The sequence below is a fragment of the Stegostoma tigrinum genome, chromosome 13 (genome assembly GCF_030684315.1).
Source record: "Stegostoma tigrinum isolate sSteTig4 chromosome 13, sSteTig4.hap1, whole genome shotgun sequence".
Taxonomy (NCBI): Eukaryota; Metazoa; Chordata; class Chondrichthyes; order Orectolobiformes; family Stegostomatidae; genus Stegostoma; species Stegostoma tigrinum.
In genome coordinates this window covers 39,858,023-39,882,540 of record NC_081366.1, presented here as the reverse complement: position 1 = coordinate 39,882,540, position 24,518 = coordinate 39,858,023, and the positions used below count along the sequence as shown (strand labels likewise).

At 39.9% G+C, this 24,518-nt stretch overlaps 1 protein-coding gene across 4 annotated transcripts in view; it reads left to right on the top strand.

Annotated features, from left to right (window-relative positions):
- The window catches only part of LOC125458447 (PH and SEC7 domain-containing protein 2-like), a 179,900-nt gene that overhangs the window by 113,051 nt on the left and 42,331 nt on the right, over window positions 1-24,518 (top strand). For 3 of the 4 annotated variants that reach the window (XM_059650704.1, XM_059650703.1, XM_048543715.1), the window contains 3 exons: window positions 13,214-13,304; window positions 20,365-20,408; window positions 23,414-23,604. In XM_059650704.1, the coding sequence (XP_059506687.1) occupies window positions 13,214-13,304; window positions 20,365-20,408; window positions 23,414-23,604 (326 nt within the window). The remainder of the gene's footprint in view (window positions 1-13,213; window positions 13,305-20,364; window positions 20,409-23,413; window positions 23,605-24,518) is intronic. The other variant, XM_048543714.2, reaches the window with a different exon arrangement.

Here is a 24,518-nt window from a genome sequence, read left to right as displayed (position 1 = left end):
TGAAGTTTTCTGCCTCATTCAATAATCATCATTCATTTCATTCCCTTGCATGTTATAATCTAATTGTTATTTTAATTATATTACCTTTGAGAATAAGTGTGAAAAACTCAGTTATTAAATCTGCTGAAAAAGCTGCCTTTGTCAAAAATGCTATTTTTTCCTAATTTGGTGAAATATGTGTAACGTGAGTTAGTGTGTATGAATTTCACATGCCGACATCTGTTTTCAGATTTTTTTCTAACTGTAACAGGTTCATATCTTCTCGACCATATTTCCCACTATTACTTATAATTCCTAACTCAGAGGGTGCTCAGGCAAATGCAGGCTATAACCAGTGCTCTTTTATATGCCTTCCAGCATCTGGAGGAATGCATTCAATTAGGTTTTCCAGTTGGTGTATTTATTTGGTACATGTTTAGAAAAAAGCTACAAAGATGTTGCCATGGTTGGAGGATTTGAACTAGAGGAAGAGGCCGGATAGGCTGGGGATATTTTCCCTGAAGTGTCCGAGGCAGTGGCATGGCCTTCTCAGATTTTTAAAATCATGAAGGACATGAATAAGGTAAATAGTCAAGGTGTTTTGCCTGGGGTGGGGGATTTCAAAACTAGACGGCTTAGGTTTAAGGTGAGGGGGTAAGATTTAAAAGGGACCTAAACGGCAAGCTTTTCATGCAGAGGGTTGAGTGTGTATGGAATGAGCTGCCAGAGGAAGTGGTGAAGATGGGTACAATTACAACATTTAAAAATCATCTGGATGGGTATATGAATGGGAAAGGTTTAGACTGATGTGGGCCAAATGCTGGAAAATCGGACTAGATTAGTGTAGGATAGCTGGTCAGCATGGATGAGTTGGACCAAAGGCTCTGTTTCCTTGCTGTACATCTCTATGACTCTTTGTTTCTCACCTCCAGTGGGCAAAGAATCCACTCTTGTAACTAGAATAGAGATGTCCTGCTATTTTACAAAGCAGTATAATCTTATACTGGAAGTGACATTTGCATCCAATAGAAGATAGTATTGTGTGGATTTTTTGAACATACCTTTTACCACAGTTAACATATTCTCAACCTTCTGATAACTGTACATGATAAAGAAGTGCACTGTGGTTTAAAATTGTACATAATTTAATCTTAAATATGTCTAAACATGCTCATCTTCAGTAAAAAGGTTCGTAAAGAGCTGAAACATTCAAAATACTTCAGTTTATTAGCACATTTTCTAAGATGCTTATAGCTTATCTAAAGTAAAATTATTTTTGTGTTTTTGAATCATATTTAAAGTACAATTAATTTATAAAATTTGATGTTGGAAATATTACTTGCTGATATTTACAATAAATTCCTGCTATGTTGAAAATGGAAGTCCAGACTCTTAATCGTGATATTGAGAGTGATTTTTTTATTTCTGATGTCTTCTGTCCCAAATGTCAGACAAGTTGATTCAAATTACTTTCAAACAACATAGTCGAGTTTGCAATTCGGACTTTCCGATTGGTGAGCTCCATGTCCATCACTGATTGAATTAATTGCCCATTTAACAGCTTCAATTGCCAGTGGAGCAGGCGGCCATTCATGAGCCTTCTCACGCCAGACATAATCAACCCTACTACTCATCCTTCTGCCTGATTAAAGGTGCTTTGCTATCAAATTTCAGCCAGCAGGGCATTACATTCCACGCTTAGTTGTCAATTTTATTGTCCTCATTATAATCATCAAAGGCATTTTGCACTTGTTCTGCATCTTAAATCATACATTTCATTGATTCAGAGAGGAAACAGAAACGAAACTGAAAGAATGAACGAGCTAGTCAGAATAGGTTTAGAGTTGCATTGCTTTCGTGAAGGAATATTAGGGTGGCAAAACAACTATCAAAATGTAACATTTTAGTTTCAGGATTTTCTGAGATTGAATCCATTCATTCTGCATCATAACATTCTGACCTGGTTATGGCAATTCACTTGTAGAGTGGGAGAAACATAGAATGATTCAAATGCATTATTTATTATTTATCATTCTACTCTTTTACATAGAATTGTAGTGGAATGATTATTGGTGGCATTTAGATAGCCTTAAATGGAATCATGTTGTTTACAATCAATTTCCATAATTAGCAGATGTACTGCAGTTTCAGAAGTAGATTTGGACTGGTGTTGAGGGCATAATGTGTACAAATCTAATTAAAAGTGATAACCTTCATTGAAAGGAGAATGTTGAATGATGCAATTTAGAAATCCTTTTCCAGAACTATTAAACGTATCTCTGTTCCTGAACAGACTTCTCCAAAGCTTTAGAGATGTAACCCCCAACTACTTGGCTCCTCCATCTCTTGCTTGCAGACTCAAGCCTGATGTGATTGCACAAAGGGCTTGACCTCACTGTGCAAAGATCAAAGAACAATACAGCACAGGAACAGGCCCTTTCAGCCCTCTAAGCCTGCGCCAACACATTTTGCCCTTCTGTACCAAATCTGTCTTCACTGACCGGATCTGTATTCTTCTATTCCTTTCCCATTCAAGTATTCGTCCAGGTGCTTCTTGAATGCTGGTACTATGTCTCCGCTCCGTGAGGAAAAGCAGGTCTTAGACATGTTCTGACCATTAAAACCACTGGATATCTTACCTCTTATGCTACGTGACAGCTGAAAATTGCTCTGCATCAAATGGCACGATTTTAGCCTTTTTAAATTTATACATTGATAACCTAGTTCTGTATGGTCACTGGCCATGGTACCAATGACATGGCCGGGGAAAGGGATGAGGTTTTCCAGCAAAAATATTGGAAACTCTGCAGGAGTTTAAAAAGTAGGACCTTGAGGGTGCCAATATCTGGACTATTACCAATGGCACATGCTAGAGAGGGAGGGATAGGAGGATAGAGCAGATGAATGTATGGCTGAGGAGCTGGTGAGAGGTCAAGGATTCACATTTTTGGATCATCGGAATCTCTTCAGGGGTAGAAATGACATGTATATGAAGGTTAGGTTCCACCTGAGTTGGAAGGGGGCCAAAATCATTAGAATCTCTACAGTGTGGAAGCAGGCCATTCAACCTATTGGGTCCACAGTGACTGTCTGAAAAGCATTCTACCCAGAACCACCCCCATCTCCTGTAACCCTGCATTTTCCGTGGCTAAGCCACCTGGCCTGTACTTCCCTGGATACTATGCACAATTTAGCATGACCAATCTACTTAATCTGCGTACCTTTGGACTGTGGGAGGAAACTCACACAGACTACATGGAGAATGTGTAAACTCCACACAGACAGTTGCCTGAAGCAGGAATTGAACCCAGGTCTCTGCTGTTGCGAGGCAGCAGTGCTAACCACTGAAACATTGAGCTACCATACCACCCTGTGGCTAGTAAGTTTGCAGATGACACCAAAATAGGTAGTGTAGTGGATAGTGAAGATTATCTCAGAGTACAACAGGACATTGATCAGATGGGCCAATGGATCGAGCAGTGGCAGGTGGAGTTAAATTTAGAGGGATGTGAGGTCTTGCGTTTTGGTAAGGCAAATCAGGGCAGGACTTATACACCTAATGGTAGGGCTCTGGGGAGTGTTACCAAAAAGAGAGACCTAGTGGTGCAGGTGCATAGTTCCTTGCAAACAGGGTCTCAGGTAAACAGGGTGATAAAGAAGGCATTTGGCACACCTGCCTTCATTGGTCAGAACATTGGGTTTCGGGTTTGGAATGTCATTTTGCAGCTGTACAGGACATTGGCGAGGCAATGTTTAGAATACTGCATACAATTTTGGTCACCCTTCTGAAGGAAAGTTGTTTTAAACTTGAGAGTGTGCTAAAATAAATTTCAAGGATGTTGCCAGGTCTGGAGTGTTTCCGGTAAAAGGAGAGGCTGAATAGGCCAGGGCATTTCCCCTGGGTTGTTGGAGGCTGAGGGGTGACCTTATAAAAACAAGAGGGGCATAGATGAGGTGATATCTTTATCCCAGGGTACGGGAGTCCAAAACTAGAGGGCATAGGTTTAAGTTGAGACGGGAAAGACTTATAAAGGACCAGAGGGGTAACATTTTCATGCAGAGGGTGGTGTGCGTCTGAACAAGCTGCCAGTGGAATTGGTGGAAGCAGGTACAATTACAACATTTAAAAAGCATGTGGATGGGTATACGAGTAGGAAGGGCTGAGAGGGATATGGGCTAAATGCTGGCCAGGTCAGATTGGGATGTGGACAGATAGTAACAGAAGTGTCTATTTCTGTGTTGTATGACTCTGTGACTCTCTGTCCTCTGCCAGGATGGCTAGAATGTGTGGCAGCTTCTTTTGATGAGATAAGTCAGCATATACTGAACATGAACATCCCAGAACGCCTCCCTATACTGCAGTTCCTATCTTATTTTGTGCTGTACCATTTAATGCATGATAAACTGTGCTTGAGGCATTTCTCAGAAAGCAGTTGATATCCTGGTTAGTCAAGTATTCACGTATTATATTGCTGTCATGGGTATTCCACATAGATTCCTTTAGGAAGATACACGTCTTCTGTATTAATAGTTAATTAAAGTGACTTATGCTCACCGCTCACAGGTGTACAGATTCTGCAGGTGGGCAAAGAACAGTTCTCAGACAGCGTGACTTGATGATATCTTTCCTACGCAGCAGAGAGTGAAATTTCTGCTGGCATCAGTAATGATGCTAGGGGAGGTATAAATAATGTGCAACAATTAGCACAGGTGCCCTGAGAGATGGGAAGGATGAGGAAAATAAAGCAATTAAGAAATAGCTAAAGTTTATTTGCTGTAACATTGTACCCTTCCTCAAGGAAAAGAAATCGCACCATCAAGACTGTAGTCGAAGCTAATCCTATTCCGATGGGCTGTGAGACCAAGGGCAGCACCTTACTGGTGGTAGTCAATTAAGGAGAGCCACGTGCCTCCAGCATTGCTGACTGAATCAGAGGGATGACAGCTGAGCAGCTTCAACAATGGCACTGCCATTGCTGAAGTTGCAGGACGATAAAGATGATGCTGTGTGATGAAGTACCCTGGAAGAGAAGCGCCTTTGACCAAAATGGGGTCAGGCTATCTTTCTGACCTTTTGCCCTCATATTACACGTCCTTCTGACTCCCAGCTCACCACCACACCACTTATGATTATTTTAGATTAGATTCCCTACAGTGTGGAAACAGGCCCTTTTGCCCAACAAGTCCACACCGCCCCTTGGAGCATCCCACCCAGATCCAACCCCCTATAGCCCACACACCCCTGAACACTACAGGCAATTTAGCATGGCTGATCCACCTAGCCTGCACATCTTTGGACTGTGGGAGGAAACCAGAGCACCTGGAGGAAACCCACACGCATACAGGGAGAATGTGCAAACTCTGCACAGATAGTTGCCCAATGCTAGAATCGAACCCAGGTCCCTGGCACTGTGAGGCTGCAGTGCTAACTACTGAGTCCCCAGACCGCTCCTTATATCTCAAATAACCTAAGCTTAGAAATACACTATATCCTCCCTTAACCTTTGTATTGCTTTCCTATTCATCTTTAAAAGCTGCCCTAAAACTCATCATATTGACCAAAATTTGAGCCATCCCTTATTGAATGAAATTCATTTCCAGCTAAGGAAGTGGAGAAGAGGCTGATGAGGGGGCACTGTATCGACCATGAAGCAAAGTTTCAACTGCTTAACTTTTTTATATGTGTGGTGAATAATCCTGGTGTTAGTTTGGAAGTTCATGGCGCCCAGCAGGAAGGTAACTGATGGATTTGCATACAATGAATACTCATCACATGCAGGTTTTTGTGACTAGATACTAACTTTGCAATTAGACTAGAGGTCCTAGGAAATACAAGCCTTCACATTCACCGTCAATTGATTGAGGGTGACCCAGAGGAGGTTAAAGACAATTGAAGGAGAGTCAAGAGTGTCAATGGAAGGTTGAGGGTGGCCGAGGGAGGCATTAGGGTGATCAAGCATTAAAGTTGACCAATGGAGGTTCACTATTGATTGAGCGACATTCTTGAGTAATGGAGGAAGTGTTAAAGATGAATGAAAGGTGGGCAAGGACAGTTGATGAAGCATTCAAAGCTGACAAGGGAAAGTCAAGGACATTCAAGAGAAAGTTGAAAGGATGAATGAAAGATCACGGATGAACGAAGGTGATGAAGATAAGATCAACCGTGATTAATGGAATATGAAGTGACATGGAGAACAAGACTAGAATAAGTTTGAAGGACGCCAGAGATATCATCACTTTTGCACAGATACAAGGGTTGGTCGAGGACTTGTTCAACAGTAGTGGGCATTCCATTCCCTGGCTTCAGCTTTGTAATTTCTGGAGTGAAAGTAGTTCTCATCTACCCAATGGTCCTGGAGGCTCGGGTGAGGCAAGATCAGCATAAGGGAAGAATGGCATGGGGTCATGTGTAACAGTATCCAGAAGACCAGCAAGAGATGACCCAACTGAGGTTGGTTAGGATGAAGGCAACCAGGGCCAAATGTGATAGTGACTAATGAATCATCCCAGAGGCTACTGCAAGCACCTGAAAATGACTGATGGGTAATGCCTGTACAAAGTTGAGGCTGTCTGTGGAGACCTGTGTGCTCACCTTCAGGATGAGATATACCTTCTTAGATTGGGAGGGAATCCCAAGCCAGTAGCTTTAAAAGTCACTGCGGAATTGGACTTCTATGCCAGCAGGCTTCTTCCAGGATCTACGAGGGTTAGTTCATGGGTAGGTGTATAGTGCTGAATTAGAGGTCACCAATGCACTATCTAAAAAAGATTTTGTGAATATCAGTTTTGGTCAAGAGAACCAGACACAATGTCAGTGAACTTTGCTGACAAAAGTTGCAGAAGTTAATTATGATCAGGTATGATCAGAGCTCTTGGGATCAGCCTGCAACCTTAAACACAGGAAGACGTTTTGCTCTCTTAAGTATCTCTGTGAGCTGTGGAAACAGTGTAGCCAGTTCCCCTCTCATCATTCATGGTGGTTTCACAACTCCCACGTTCCAAGGCTATCCCTTATATACTTATAGAAATGGATCTTTGGTAACAATTACCAGCTGATGACAACAGACAGAATGCTGCAATCCCATTGCTTCCTGTGGCTCAAACAGCAACAGTAGGGCAGACTATCAAATGGCTGGTAATTAGATTCGAGCACCTGGTTTGCTATAGTGGAGCTCTCCAATGTCCCCCTTAAGGGTACGATCATCTGCTGTGCTCCTGAAGAAGAAGACAAGGGAGACAAGGGAGGATTTTCCCAGCTATACAGAGAAGAGCCATTGTCCTCATTGAATGTTCCATGCAATGGAGAACAGAAAGATGATCCATCTTAGTTACACCATTATTTCAAGGTGGAGTTTCCTAACTGATATTTGTGTTTGTAATGCTTACAGAACATTCACTTCAGTGAGGCGTATTAAGGGGAAATTATGCTCCATGGAGATAGTGTACAAAAAAATTAGTTAAGAAGAACTCAGCTTTTAAATTTCAATTCTATTTCACAGCCAACTTAACCCTGCACCGTAACCTACCTTTAAACCTACACTGATTTACAGCAACCGTAGTTCTTTCGATTTTCCTCATTCTTGTCTGCCATCCTGCTTTGCCACCAGCATTGTATAGCCTCTATGTTCCATGGCCAATTCTTCCTCCAACCTTGGAGTTCTGAGTACTTATGTAGGGCACTTCTTCGCCCATATTTGCACATTGTTTAGCCATTTGTTTTTACTGCAGACAGGAATAGAGAATGAGTATCATCATTTAAGGATATATAACTCCCTTTTCAGGATGCATGACAAGTAAGGGGCCGTCTGGATAATACATCCATACTTCTACTCTCATGCCCACTTGTAGAGTGATAGAAATATCAGTCTGCAAATTCTGTACCACATACATCCAGATCTCTTCAGGCATCTGCTAATGTGCTGTGCATTCCAGTGTACTCACTGCCCATTCTGTCTTCTTGCTGAAAAACATCGTATTCATTCAAGGGCTAGACAGCTGACTTCTGCATCTGCAACAAGGACCCACACTGGAGCAATTAAATTATGTCCTTAATCCCTCTTCCTTTATGCTGGTTGTACCTCTGTGAAAGATATTGGGATGTTTTCTTTTGATTAAAGGCATATTGTTGTCGTACTTAACTCCAGTTAAACTGAAGCTGATAATGAAGGGGCTTGGTGCAAGGCCATCAAAATTTAATACTATGGAAAGACAAGTATCATTTCTATTCTCCCACTATTACTGAAATGAAATTGTGACTAACATTTTCATGTGAAGTGTCAAGTGAAAATGAAGCATTTCCCAGAAGTAAGACTCCAAGCTGCCCTTGTTGCATGATACTGCATATGATCTAGATTGGCTGGGGTGGGGATTGGCGTGGGGAGGTGGAGTGCAGATTGTCTGTTAGCAATCAAGAGTGCTTGGAAGCCTGGGTGCAAGTCTGATTGTCCAGCTTTGCTTCCAGTTTGAAAGGGCACATATCTGGAAGAGATCACAGGTGCAGTTAAGGAAAGCGCTGCTTCTTCTGGAGGTATGTCTGATCCCAACCCTTGGGATAGAGGGTCTCTGTATTGGGCATGTTGCCTGAAAGGGATCCAATCCCCAACCAGCCTGTGGGAGAGGCTATTAAGGAAACTTGGGAGTCATTGAGATGAACACTTAAACTCCATCTGAAATTGCTCTTGCCTCCTTCCAACTGTCTGAATTCTCACCTGGAAAACCAAGCCAACAAATATTAAAATGATAACATTGGTTACATTGGCATCTTCTAGCCTCAGTAAAGCATTCAACTTGTCACAGACAAAAACAGAAATTGCTGGATAAACTCAGTAGGTCCAGCAGCATCTGTGGAGAGAAATCAAAGTTCACGTTTCAAGTTGAATGAGGCTTCCTCAAAACTCTGAGGGAGGGCCATTCAACCTGAAATGTTAACTCTGTTTTCTCTCCACTGATGCTGGCAGACCTGCTGAGCTTATCCAGCGATGTCTGTTTTTGTCTCTGATTTACAGCAACTGTAGTTCTTTCGATTTTTATTTGATTTGTCAGACTGACTCCTCAGAATGGGTTGGCAGCCTGTCCCTTGTTCCACCTCAGCTAAAGAAGAAGAGAATTGGAGATGGTCCACGGTCAGGTCTGAGAATTTAAAGTTTTATCAACTCACCCAACTCACTGATCTTTGGCTCGGGGTGGGGGTGGGGGGTTGTTAGAGAGGTTTGGTGTTGGTGGGGTGGGGGTGGTGGTGAAGATTCAGCCCATTTTTATAGTTCTAGCATTTTTTTTTACAACTCAGACACAAAAACTGCTTGATGAAGTGAGTGTGGGGTGTGAATAGGAATCAAAGGAAGATGCAGAATCTTAAAGACATCCAATTGTAATTAATATTTTTCATGTCATACCATGAGATTGTTCCACAGATATTTCAAACCTATTTATTTTAAAGGCAGGTATGGTGCAGGGTTAAGTTGGCTGTGAAATAAAATTGAAATTTAAAAGCTGAGTTCTTCTGAACTAGTTTTTTTTGTACACTAACTCCATGGAGCATAATTTCCCCTTAATACGCTTCACTGAAGTGAATGTTCTGTAAGCATTACACACACAAATATCAGTTAGGAAACTCCACCTTGAAATAATGGTGTAACTAATTTTCTATCTATTTAAAATTATTGCTAATAATGTGCTGATTTTCATTTCAGTTATATGATCCTTTTTATTCAATTTTCCTTTCTCTGGTCCTTCTGGGTGTTCCATTACTTCCAAATAAGATTTAAAACACTGATTCTCTCCTATATCTCAAATAATAGCAATAACATTTTTTCTCTAGTTTCAACTGTGTAATGCCAATGCTGAAGATACATGTTTCTGTTTCTGTATGGTTTTCAGTAAACATGTCTACAATATTAAATAATAATTAATAATAATATTCAATATATGAATAAGCATGATCAATAATTATCGTTAAAAAGCAGAATTCTAACCAAAGTTCATTTTAATATTCTTTTGATGAAACAGAAGCTTCTTTTAAAAAAAACATTTTTTGGTAAAAGCAAATGTTGCTGAATTTTTGGGGTTTCTTGCATCTCCAGTTATGCATGACACTAGCAGGACATTAGCAAAAACCCTGGATCATGGAGTAGACAGCCACTTAATTTTTAAAAATTGTTTCTTTAAGGCTTCCATCTGAGAACCACACAGCTATTTCAGACCAATACTGATACGAAAGCTGCTCAGATTAGTTGATATGCATTTTGGAGCAGACAGTTCATATACATTTTCTAAATAGTTTAATTTTAAGTAAGAGAACGAAGACATTTTGACTAACTTTCTGAACCCATTTGGCTGATTTTTCTCTGTTGTATTGTTCAAGTGATTTTATATACAAATAAATAAATATACATGCATATACAGGGATATACGTATAACTGGCACTCCATGTTCTCTGCTTTTTTGCCAAAATGCCTTACTTTACATTTATATCTGCTTTAGTCTCTTGCAGTATCCCAATGATTGCTCAATTTGTCATCCTCAGTAATGTGATTTTAAGAGTCAGCGAGTCATAGAGATGTAAGCATGGAAACAGGCTCTTCAGGCCAACTTGTCCATGCTGCCCAGATATCTAGTCCCATTTGCCAGCACATGGCCTATGTCCCTCTAAATCCTTTCTATTCACATACCCATCCAGATACCTTTTAAATATTATAATTATACCAGCCCTCATCACTTCCTCTGACAGCTTATTCTATACATGCACCACTCTCATCATGAGAAAGTTGCTCCTTAGATCCCTTTTAAATCTTTCCCTTGTCTACTTAAACATTTACCCTCTAATTTTGGACTCCCCTAACCTGGGGAAAAGACCTTGGCTATTCACCCTATTCTTGCTCCTCATGATTTTATAAATTTCTATAAGGTCATCCCTCAGCCTCCGAACCCCCAGGGAAAAGAGCGAATGTTGATGTTATTTGATATAATGTTGATATATGTGTAGGCGATACCTAGTGGTATTATTACTAGATTATTAATATGGAGACCCAGACGATACTTTGGAGACCAAGGTTTGAATCCTGTCTTGCAGATGGTGGAATTTGAGTTCAATAAAAAGTGGTGACTATGAAGCCATTGCCAATTGTCAGGGAAAACCCATCTGGCTCACTCATGCCCTTTAGGGAAGGAAACTGCCATCCTTGCCTGGCCTGACGCACATGTGACTCTAAACCCACAGCAATATGGTTGACTCTCAACTGCCCTCTGGGAAATTAGGGATGGGTAATGAATGCTGGCCCAGCCAGAGATACCCACATCCAGTGTTCGAATGAAAAAAAAACACACTCTATACAATAAACTCACATAATTATATGGGGAATACCGAAGTCTCAAAACAAATCAACAGGACATACCAATTCTTTCAAAAAAAAACAAAGAACTGCAGATGTTGGAAATCAGAAACAATAACAGAAATCTCTGGAAAAACTCAGCGGGTGTGGCAGCATGACAACATGAATTATGAGGAAGGGCCACTGGACTTGAAATGTTAACTCTGTTTCTCTCTCAGCAGATGCTGCCAGACGAACCGAGTTTCTCTAGCAACTTCTGTTTTGTTTCTAACAAAATTATTATATTGTGCAAATCTGAGACACTACTATTTATTTCTACACTTTTCCATTTAAGCCGATTCCCATACATTGCTATTTCTGCACCTTTACTACATAATTTTTAAAACAAATTGTTTAGGTAGTGTGTTATTCTTTTTCTTTTAAAACACTTCTTTTCTGTATCCACTCCAGTATTTTATTATATGTTCTGATAATTTCTATAAAATATTGATTTAAGTTCTTCAAATGTCTGTAACATTTGTTTGTCTGCTCATAATTATCCTAATGTCCTAAAACAACATAGAATTCCATCGCATGTTATTTTCCTTAATTGTTAGCAGCCTAACTAATGTTCTACCTTAGCCTCAAACCATATTGTGAGCAAGAAACTTATTGTTCTCCTGTGCAGAATCTTTAGAATATTATGATTACAGTTGTGGCATTCCTTTACTAATCTCACTTAGCATTTGAAGCTGTCTAGGCTTGCTGATTTACCAACTTTCATCGGGAGGGCTAAAACGTTTCAGTCCAATTATGCCACCAAGAGTTATGGCCACAGCGGGGATTGCATCCAGTGTAATGGGTTGACCCGAGGAAACAGGTATATATGGCCAGGGTCACCGGAGTCAATAAATTAGATCCAGTTGAGGGGATGGACTTGTGGGTGAAGATATTGCTGGGATTTTTGACTGCTGTGGTCCTTTCTGCCATGGTAACCCTCCCATTGGCCACAGAGTGCCAGATCTGAAGTGCCCAAGCCCATTGGGAGTTCACCAACTTCTAAGAGGGTGTGGAGATTTCACCATATGCCAAAGGAGCTCTACATCACGATTAGAATACCAGAAGTGATAGGAAGATGCCATTAAGTGGCCTTAAAATTGGGGACCAATGGTATGACCTCTGAGCTGGGAATCCAACCTAGATTTATCACATCCCTCACTGAATTGGACAAAATTGGGACGATAATGGGCATTTTACCTCTCTGGCATGCCTTCTGGCTCTGTAGCACTGCCTGTCTCTCTATCCACGTGCACAGAGCTTTTTGAGCATTTTCAAATTTCTCTAGACAGGCATAGTTAAATTTTACAATTTGTTTTCCAATTCAGTCTGGAGAGAATTGTGATAAATGCTAACTTCAGGAAAAACCATTCATTTTCAATGGTGTAATCTTGTCATTAGTCATGCCACTGATCCTTTGTCTTTGAATTCTTCATCTCTTTTGAAAGTTTAAGGCACATTTGTTTAGTTCCCAGGACTGCCAAATCCATGGCATTGTGCCTCCCTTTAACAGTTGGCTCTATTGATCTCCAATTTTATTCCTAATGCTTTAGGTATTCATCCATGGACATTTCAATCCTAAATCATTTATTATTTAGTACTTTTATCCCATCTAGTTTAGCTTTATCTCCCTTATATTTTTGCAACTGTACTTAATTCCTCTGCTTTCAGTTACGTCATTGCATTTATTTAAGGAGATTTATAATCAGAAAGGTTTTCGTTTCATTGTAATTGCTTTTGTTTCAAAGTAAAATTATTACTTTCATTGTTCATTTTGTCTTACATATATTAAATTCACTCTGCATATTTCAAATAATATTTCCTCCACTATTTTCAAATTAAAACATATTTTGTTTTGTCTATGTATTCCAGAATATTGGAAAGAAGATGTCATGCCAACAATTTATTTCAAATCTGGATGGCCTTAACGATGGAAAGGATTTTCCCAAAGATTTATTAAAGGTATTGTTCACATTAATGTAATAATGTCTATGTTAACCAAGTCTTTGTTATCACTGACCCCACAGTCCCCCTCTAACATCTCTTTAAAGTTTTCCAGTTAACTGAGATTGCATACTCCTGGTTTCATTCTCATCTAATGAGTTATAGCCAGACAGTCACTTGCAATGAATTTTCTTTCTGCTCAGCAAGATTACATCCAAGGAATTAGCCACATTGGGTCCCCTTCTATTTCTCATTGATAAGTTGCCTCTCAGCAACATCATTTGAAAGCCCAAAATCAGTTCCCACACATTTGCTGACCACACACAGCTCCACCTCCCTGGGCCCATCCATACTTAGCAAATTGTCAGACTGATTGTCCAACTTATAATATCAGAGGGGCAGAAATTTCCTCCAAGTAAATATTTGGAAGATCAAAACCATTGTCTTTGGCTCCTGTTGCAAACTTCATTCCATAGTATCAACTCCATCCCACTTCCTGACAACTAAATCAGCTGCACCACACTGTTCACAACCTTAGTGCAATAATAGATCCTATGATAAGCTTTCAACAACATATCTGCACTACCATTGACACTGTCTACTTCCACATCCATAACAAAACTTGAATCTGCACATTGCCTTAATCCATCAGCTACTGAAAGCCTCATGGATGTGATTGTTATCTCTCGATCAGACTTTCCAGCATATATCAGTGTAGCCTACAGTGGCATATTGGTGATTTTGCTGGTCTATTCGTTCAGAATCTCAGGTTAATTTTCTGGCTGTACAGGTTCAAATCTCACTATGGTGGCAAACATGGTGATTAGCATGTCAACATAGATCACAGCATTGACTTCAGGTTCCAGATGTCACTGTTGTGCACAGGCCCTGAGGGTTTGCACAGAAAAGTAAGAAATTAGACGGAATGCTAGTGAGGCCTATCTGATGACAGGAGCATCTCACACACCTTCTCTGCTTTTCACAAGTAGTGTGGCAGGTTTCTGCTAGGCAGCAGCAAGTTGCCCATTAAGGGTGATTAGCTCTTGTTAAACAAAGGTCGGCACAACATCGAGGGCCGAAGGGCTTGTACTGTGCTGTAATGTTCTATGTTCTATGTTCTTACTAATGGCACAACTCGCCTTGTTAATATTCAGTTTCCTGTCTTAACAAACACTTCAAACAAGCTAGAAATTGGGAAAACCTGACTTGGAAAACAGAGCGGTTACCTGGTGACTTCAGCACACCACTTGCTCCAAACAACATCCATATTGAACACTGAGTAGTAACATCTCAGGGCACACTCTAAGGGCAACGGAAACATGCCCTCCCATCTTCAAACATTGGCATCCATTATGTGCCAGCCTCTAAGAACCCTCATTACATTCCACCAATCCACTTACAGGATGCTTATGCACTTCAATTCTGCACCTCTGGCTGCACTGACAACTCTCATTTTAATGCTACAGCAAGGACACTGTGCACTCAGGGACCGACACTCAGCTCATGGACTGGACCAGGCTGTGTTTCTGGGTCCTTTGATCAGAACCATTACGTTCGCTCACTCTGAGCCTAACTGAAGTTAAGTGACACTTTTCCTTGCCTGTAACTAACTCATACAACCTCAACTGGGATTTGGTTAACTTAGTTGGCTGGACAGCTGGTTTGCAATGCAGAGTGACGCCAGCAACGTAGATTCCTGTACCTCCGCAGGTCCTGCTTTCTCATCCTCACCTGCGTGGCAACCCCTCACGGTGAACCACCACCAGCCATCTCTCTCTAATAGAGAGCAGTCTATGATTCACTAGGAGTGTGGCAACCATACTCTTCAACCTCAGAAGCTGATATTTCACATCTTATCTGAACTTGTTATTCACATAAAGACAGTACACTTAGAACCTAAGTAAACTAGCCAAGACATTGCTACTCCATTAAAGAGAGGGATACCTTACTCGTTCTAGAAAGAAGGAATGAAAAATTTGCATTTACATCGCATTTTCATAACCATGGACTTTTTAGTTAGTTAAGTATGCATAGGATCATAGAATCATAGAATGTCTAGAGTGTGGAAGCAAGTCATTTGGCCCATTGAGTCCACACCGCCCCCCCAAACAGCATCCTATCCAGACCCACATCCCTTACACTATTCCTGTAACCCCATATTTCCCATGGCTAACCAGCTCAGCCTACACATCCCTGGACACTATGAGCAAATTAGCATGGCCAATCCACCTAACCTGGACAGCTATGGACATATTTATTCAGAAACCAATTTCTGAACATCAAACTCCCTCAAACAGTAGTGTGACAATGACCAGATAACCTGTTCTTTGAAACATTGATTGAATAGTAATTAATTGCCAGGACACCACGTACTCCCTGGAAGTTTAAATGGTAAATTGTGACAAAAACAGAGAGCAAAAAAGAGTCCCCTGCCATTTTCTAATGGAGCCTATCGACATTCTGTGAGACGTTAAGTAGTTCCTTCATGGATTTTCTAAGAAGTACAACAATAACTCCTCAGCAACAATGATCAAAAATCCCATTCCTAGCAATTATTTTGCTGCAACATTGATGTGGTTGGAAACAATTGATAACACGAGAAATAATTGTGTTTGGTATGAATGAAATCAAGAAATTGGATGGAACAGAACTATCTTTCATTGGAACCTGTCCAAAACATATTTAAGCTTCATGGATAAATATAATATATATTTTAAGATTACAAATGAACATTTGGGATATAATACCACATTATGTTAGCTTTGCCGAATAGGCAAGTGGGAAACAATCACTAGGTCACCAAAGCTATATTACCTAGAGAAGGTCAGACTTTGAAACATTTCATTTTACAATTTTGGAATGTATTTTAAGCACTGAACTCTGTTAATCTGTTAATAAGCCTTTTCATGAAATCTGAAAAAAGCTAAATTGCATCTGAATTCTCTGGAATGCACTGTAACCAAAGCACTATTTCACTATTACAAAGAACTGAAAAACGTGCACGAAGTATTTACTGTATAAGTTTTCAGGGGAGTTTAAGAAATGTCAAGGCATTTGAGTGAAAGGTTCCATTGTGATAGCAAGCTAAATTGAAATTAGTGCAGGGGATTGATTTCCAAATACAATATTTTGTGGCTAACATGGCATACAATGAAAGGAAGCATGCAGTGACAATTACCAAGCACCAAGGGTGGACTACTGGAACCTGCCTTTGCTTGCAATCAAATTCGCAAGTGTTGGCACAATTATTTGAGATCAATTTTAGGAAGCTGGCTCCGTTACCTCTAGTTCACCCAAAGCCAGTTGCATGTTTATGCTACTTATGCGAGCAGGACACCTCCATTTGTTGCTGAAACTCACCTTCTCCCTCAGCTCTTATGCCTTTACCAATTTCCAGTTCAATGTAGGCATCATTAGCCTTGATATGGTGCTCATCTATATACAAAACAAGTAAACTGATATGTTGATCAACATGGCCAGGCCTCCCATTTACTTTACCATTGAGCAGCAGCAAAAATATGACAAGCTACTCATGTCTGCATCAAAACAGATAAAACACTGATAGTAAAAATATGACATTTGCAGTTCTTTGATCAATAAGTGTCTAAGCAGTAAGGTGGTGCCAGTTTGATTGTTGAACGTCTGAGTGTGCTGCGTTATGCCCATGAATGATAAGCACTGAGAAAGCTGCATGCTTCTGTGACGACGTAACATAGATTAGTAAATATAGAACAGTTTAACTGGTAACACTTGGTGTTATGCATATTTGAAACATTTTACTCGTTGAATAATTTATTTATTCAAGGTATTTTTATAAGGGTGCTTCTACTCTAGCTCTCCTCAAGTCCTGCAAATAACTGTTCTCTGTTGCTTTTTTGTCATGTTTGCTGCATTTCATTTCCATGTCTTGAAGTAGCTGATTTCAGCAATTAATACTCCTTGCACTATCACTTTCAGCAGCTCAATTTTTTAAAACCATGAACTGAAATCCACATGTTGTGCTGCTTCTGCAATTGCTCACAAGTTGCATATCTGAATCCCACTGTTGTTTCATCCTCGATCAATTTTATTTCCTCCAAGCAAGGCTGAAAAGTGCTCTCAGCCTTTTGAACTGTGGTCTTCTTTCTCATTCCTTCAAATCCAACTACCTTAAAACACTTACAGCCTTTGGGTTTTGACTGCACTTTGTGATAAGGAATGATGGATTTGGACATTATCATCTAGTTCCCGACTCTTTCAGTAGGATCACATCTGAAGATCCACTATGACTTTAAGATGTAATTTTCAAGGAAGAATCGAACATCATGCAACCTCAATCCCGGAGACAAAATATAGGGCTGACTTTTACCAAAACCTAGCTTGCTATCAATTTCAGAGAGTTTCATGGAGGGTTCTCTCCATAAGCCCTAGCAGGTTATCTCATGCAATTCTCCACTGCGCACCTAATTATATCTAGACACTGTATCTATGATGCTGTGCCTGTATAATTGTGCACTCACCAGTGGTGAAAGTACTCATCATTACCATTCTGGCACCCTATTTAAAGCCCTGCAGTAGACCAGGGAAAACACTGCCAGCCAGTATTAGCCCTTCACAGTACAAATAGAGGGAGAGAACGGAAATAGAAAAGCTCATGTGGACAAACAGATGGTGTGGGCGACTCATCATTGGAACTGGAATCTCACAATCATTAATGTATTACATCTTTACCATCATCACTTGCCTGATCAGCTGTCATTGTAACTGCAGTTGGAAAATTGAAGCTGCGGAGATTACCAGTCCTTAGTGCCATATACAAGAGGCTTAACGTCTGTGCCATGATTGCCCTGGTGGAAGAATAGACTACATTGTTTCTATGCTCGGCTTCGGTCAGGGGGCTGATGGAGTGAACAGCCATGGTTACAGAGGGTAACCCTTGTCAGCCAGCAGCAATCTTTGTAAGACATCAGTGGGACAATATGACAATACTGAGACAAGTGAACAACAGGCATGCAAAGGAATTTCTGGCAGCCTGGTTTTCAACATGGGACTCTACTACTAACACATTGAAATAGACCCTGTATACAGATCGCTGTTAAAAACACAGAACCGGAAGTGACAAGACCCACCACACCAGAGGGTCATATCAATTTGAACAGAGCTGAACACCAATTCTTTGATTAGAGATCACACTGATGATGTGGCCTATAATGGTAACAAAACGTCTGCATGCCACAGAACAACTGGCTCGGTGAGCAAACAACTGCAATCTATGAAAAGGTGGAGTGACATGTGCAAATTTCCAATGCAGAGTGGTGACTCCTGTACCTAGAGAACTCTGTAAGGTTATAGTTAGAGCACCTACAATGTGCTTCCCTATTTCTTTTAACATGCTTGGATGGAAACCAGAGATCCCGGGGATTTTTCACTCTTTAATTCCATTAACTTCCCCATTACCAATGTTCTACTTACAATAAATTTATCTAATCCCTTTTCCAAATTCACTATTAATTTCCTTGGGACTTCTGGCAAGCTAATCACCTTTTCTGCCATTAATATTGAGGCAAGATAATTATTTTAACATGTCTGCCATTTCCTGATAGTCATTGGCAGCATCCCCACAGTTTTAGATACTTCACTGTTCCTCAGTTCCACCCATTTGGTCTCCACAGAATGCTTTCCCCTAATTATATCCTCCCTCACCATTGAAGTGGTGGTGCCAGTGTTGGACTGGGGTGAATGAAGTCACAAGCCACATGACACCAGGTTATAGTCCAACTGGTTTACTTGAAATCACAAGCTTTCAGAGTGCTCCTCCTTCATCGTGTGAAGTGGACTTCCCCTGATGAAGGAGCAGCCCTCCTAAATCTTATGATTTCAGATAAATCTGTTGAGCAATAACCTAGTGTCATGTGACTTCTGACTTTGCCTCACCATTGAAGTAATCTTGTTTTTAATCAGTATGGCTACTCCACCTCCTCTGTCAATTTCCCTGTCTGTTCTGTAAACTTGAAAACCTGGTATGTTTAGTTCCCTATCTTAACCATTCTGCTGCCACGTCTCAGCGTTGGTAGCTGTATCATGATCTCCAGTTTAAATGTGTGCCAGCAGTTCATTTAATTTATTCCTCACACTACATGCATTTGTATTCAGAATTGTTATTTGGGCTGTAAACTGTAGCCTGTCTCTCAACACTGATGCTTTATTCATGTGTTATTTGTTCTTTCTCTCTTTTGGTTTAATCAATTCACTTCTTATAGTTTTGCCATTATCTACCTCCCTGAAGTGTCTAGTGTGTATGGATAAATTGAGTTTATGCAGTTTTTTTACGCTTGTTTAAAAAGTATTGTGCTGGATGCAAGCTCTGTCTCTAGAGCTGACCATACCCACAGGTGAATTTTTCAATATTTATCAATATTAAGAATTCCTGCATATTCCACCCATTTATGGATTTCTGAGGAGCTTCCATAAAATTAGGATGAATCTTTTAGATGCAAGAACACCAAAAAGTAAGTCTTAAAAGCTTATGAATATATTTTTCTTAATTTACTATGAAGTGGGCTACTGTCTCTCAATGTCACTAGTAAATGGTTCTGTACACGTTAAATTTCTTTTATGATATTTTAAAATCAGGTTACTTGTAGATGATCAGGAGACACTGTGATTAATGTTGTTTATTTTATTTGTGGTAATCCTATTTTTAGCTGTATTGATCAGATTGCATTGATCAAATAAGCACTCTTGAATGTGTTAAGGGATATTTGTAAAACCAAAGTTTTGTAGTTATGCTAATTCATGGCACATTTTGCATTTGAAAATATGCAACCAAATTTGAGAGAAGCAACCTCATTTTAAAACTTGCACAAATTAGTATGGGAATTTTTTTTTCTGATTGTAGTTGAAGCAGATATTCTATCCCTGTAATATTCAAAGTGTTCTTTGGTTTATTGAGAAATTTACAAAGTACAACAAAACAACGGAACAAATGCATATTGATGGCAAGAGAAAGTCATTGTTTGCTGAGCATAATTAAATAATTCTCCTTAAGTCCAATTTTATTTAAATACCCATTCAGAAAATATAATTTCTTCTCCTTCAGGGATTGTATAACTCAATAAAAAATGAAAAGCTGGAGTGGGCTGTGTAAGTACAACTTTTACTTTGTGACCCAAAAACATTCTAATTACTCATGTTGTAAATTATCTTAAGAATTGGGTAAGTCTTTCAGGCACTCTATAAATATTTTTGCTTTCACAGTGACAGTGATGAACCCTACAAATTGGTTCACTTGCCTGTGGAACATGTCATCTGAAACCTGACTCTTGAAAGCAGAATGATGTCAGCTCATATTAGTTCTCTCCAAGAGTGATTTGGCTGATCCTCGCTGATGTTTTCCTCTAACCCTGCTTTGTTTTACTCTTCAGGTTCTTATGAAATTCCTCTTTGAAAGCTACCCTTTAAATTACCTCGACCATCCTTGCAGGCATTCCAGACCCTATCCACACAATACATAAATAATAAGACCATAAGACATAAGATCATAAGACATAGGAGTGGAAGTAAGGCTATTCGGCCCATCAAGTCCACTCCGCTATTTAAATCATGGCTGATGGGCATTTCAACACCACTTCCCTGCACTCTCCCCGTAGCCCTTGATTCCTTGTGAGATCAAGAATTTGTCGATCTCTACCTTGAAGGCATCCAACATCCCGGCCTCCACTGCACCTCTGCGACAATAAATTCCACAAGCCCACCACTCTCTGGCTGAAGAAATGTCGTCTCATTTCAGTTTTAAATTTACCCCCTCTAATTTTAAGGCTGTGCCCACGGGTCCTAGTCTCCCCGCCTAACGGAAACATCTTCCTAGCATCCACCCCTTCTAAACTATACATTATCTTGTAAGTTTCTATTAGATCTCCCCTCAACCTTCTAAACTCTAATGAGTACAATCCCAGGATCCTTAGCCCTTCATCATACGTTAAACCTACCATTCCAGGGATCATCCATGTGAATCTCCGCTGGACACGCTCCAGGGCTAGTATGTCCTTCCTGAGGTCCAAAATAGGACACAGTATTCTAAATGTGGCCTAACTAGAGCCTTATAAAGCCATAGAAGCACATCACTGCTTTTATATTCCAACCCTCTCTGGATAAATGACAACATTACATTCGCTTTCTTAATTACGGACTCTACCTGCAAGTTAACCTTTAGAGTATCCTGGACCAACACTCCCAGATCCCTATGCAATTCTGACTTGTGAATTTTCTCACCATTTAGAAAATAGTCCATGCCTGTATTCTTTTTTCAAAATTGCAAAACCTCACATTTGCTCACATTGAATTTCATCAGCCATTTCCTGGACCACTCTCCTAAACTGTCTAAATCTTTCTGCAGCTTCCCCACCTCCTCAGTACTACCTGCCTGTCCACCTATCTTCGTATCATCGGCAAACTTCTACCAAAATGCCCCCAGTCCCTTCATCCAGATGTTACTTCTCATGATATGCTTTGGTTGAACACTTTACATCAATATGTATAACTTCTCAGCTCTTCTGACAAAAAGAGCAATTTCTCTCTCTCCACTTTGATCAGCCCTCCATTACTTCCCTTTCCGAACTACTTTTCAACCTCTGAGCTACTTTCGTGACTGAAATCATCATCAGTGGAGCCATTAGCAAAATTTCTTTCCACACCCGTCTAAAGTATTCTTTCCTAGGATACAATATTAGATATAGGACTTCAGTTGAGACTGAAACAGAGTTTTATAAATATTCACCAAAATTTTCTTGTTTTGTACTCTATATCTTTATTTATGTATAAATCCCAGGATGATAAACACAGTTTTAACTACATTCTCAACTTGCCCTGCCAACACCAACAATCACCATACATATTTTCAGGTTGCTTTGTTCCTTCCTCCCCATAAATTTGTAACCTTTTTTGATATTGCCCTTGCTCTTTTTCCTGACCAACATCTGACACTTGTAAACTTTTGAGCACTAAATAAGTGCAGTAACTATGTATCCAGTCCACCAGCCCATGTATGCCCTGTTGAAATCTATTACTTCCTAACCTCAGGTCACAATAATTCCACATTTTGTGCCATTTGCAAATTTTGCAATTATACACTGTCACCCAAGTATGAGTCATGAATATCCATCAAGAAAAACCATGGCCCACATACTGATGTCTGGGTTCTGTGTATACATAATATGTGTATTCAATCAGTACTAAAACCAACCATTTACCGCTATTCTTTGTTTCTTATCGGTCAGCCAACTTTATATCTAGATGCTTACTGTGCTTATTACATGGCCTTCAACTTTGATGGTGAACCTATCACATTGCACTCTTCCAGATGCCTTTTTAAGTCCATATAGATCTTATCAACTGCATTAGCCTTATCAGATCTCACTTCATGAAAAACTTAGTCAAATTGGTTTTTGCAACTTGCTTTTGACAAATCCATTATAGCTTTAATTGAATCATGTACATGTGTCCAAGTGGTTGTAAATTTGTATCTGATTATTGTTTTTCACTATTTCCAACCACTGAGAGTAAACTGAATAGCCTGCTGTTGCTTCTATGCAGCCCTTACATACCTTTTTAAAATTGTGTAAAATTGCAACTCTTAAGTCCTTATTGTGAGTTTAGAGCCATTCACCACACAAACTGACCCTTTGGTCCAACTCGTCCATGCTGACCAGATGTCCCTATTATCAGTTGTAAACAATCTATTTATTAGGCTACCAAATGACTTAATTTTGCCAGTTGACATCATTACACAAGTCCGTGAGACTTTTTCGTATCCTGCCGGACTCAGTTTCATGAGATCACACCCTCATTATACTTATGTACTGTTTTTGTAATTAGTGGTGCTCATTTTGTTATGACATGTGAGCCAGGAAATTCCTTTGATGTGCTCATACCATGCCAGTATTATATAGCCAGAGGTGTAGCAGTTTGCATAATGTAAAATTTCATTGTAATTGCAGATCCAATTTGAATTAAAATGTATAATTACCAGTTAGTGTAAATTATAGTAATGTAATCATTTCATGTTCAAGTATGTTTATCATAGGAGAATAAGACAGTTCCAAACTTCTTCTTCAATAAAAGTGATTGGTGCTTCCACTCTTCTTTTGAAGAGATGAAGATGAGTTGAGAAAATCTCTGTCTGAGCTTGTGGATGATAAATGCGAAAGTTGTCCAAAGAAAGTGACCAGAATCATTGATAGCAGTAATCCCTTCCTCGACATCCCTCAGGCACTGAATGCAGCAACCTATAAACATGGAGTTCTCAATCGTAAAACACATGCAGATATGGATGGAAAGCGAAGTGAGTATTTTCCAATATTCCGTTTAAACAGACTAGTAATATGAACTCATAATCAAAGCCATATTTACTTGAGAAAATCCTTAAGGTGACCATTGTGAACATTGTGTCTACAGCTATATCTTCCTGTTCAGTCATGATGAGAACACTGCGCTTCTGGACCTGGCTTATTTAAGCAGATTGTCCCATTGGTGGCCAAAAGGGCTGGATATTTTGTGTTCTAGTATCATTTTATTTATTTCTTTCCACGTATAGGTTGCTTTTGCCAAGATATCTGCCATTTCAAACTTTGTGACTTTTTTTACTGTCAATATTTTACTTTGGTGCTCTCATTTGCTGCTGGTACTTAAATGGCACCAAAAGTAATGTTCATGCATGTCTTTTTCTGGATTTTGAATCAGCTAAATGCTTCTGATAAAAAAAAAGGAAGAAACATCACCAAATTCACAACAAAATTTGGCATGGTAGATCAGTAAAGTGGCAGGTTTGGTGAGATGGTGTGGGAGGGCTAACTAGATCACATCACATAAAACCATCTGGCAGACTGATGAGAATGTAGTAATTGCAATAACCAGTAGAGAACGTAATTAGAAATTGCTGGAAAAGCTCAGCAGGTCTGGCAGCAAACGAAATTCCAGTTGCCTGCAACTTTAACACACACCCTATTCCCTGGCCAGCATCTCTGTCTCAGGCTTGCTGAAGTGCTCCAGCAAAGCTCAGTGCAATCTGGAAGAACATTACCTCATTTTCTGTTTGGGAATCCTGCAGCCTTTTGGGTTCAATATCGAGTTCAATAACTTGAGGACTTGAGCTCTCCCATGGCCTTACCCCAACTTCCACACATCAGGCCTTATTATCACACTGTCTGCTATTACACACAGCCCATTATTGGCAACAAACAGTCCCCGTTAATAGTT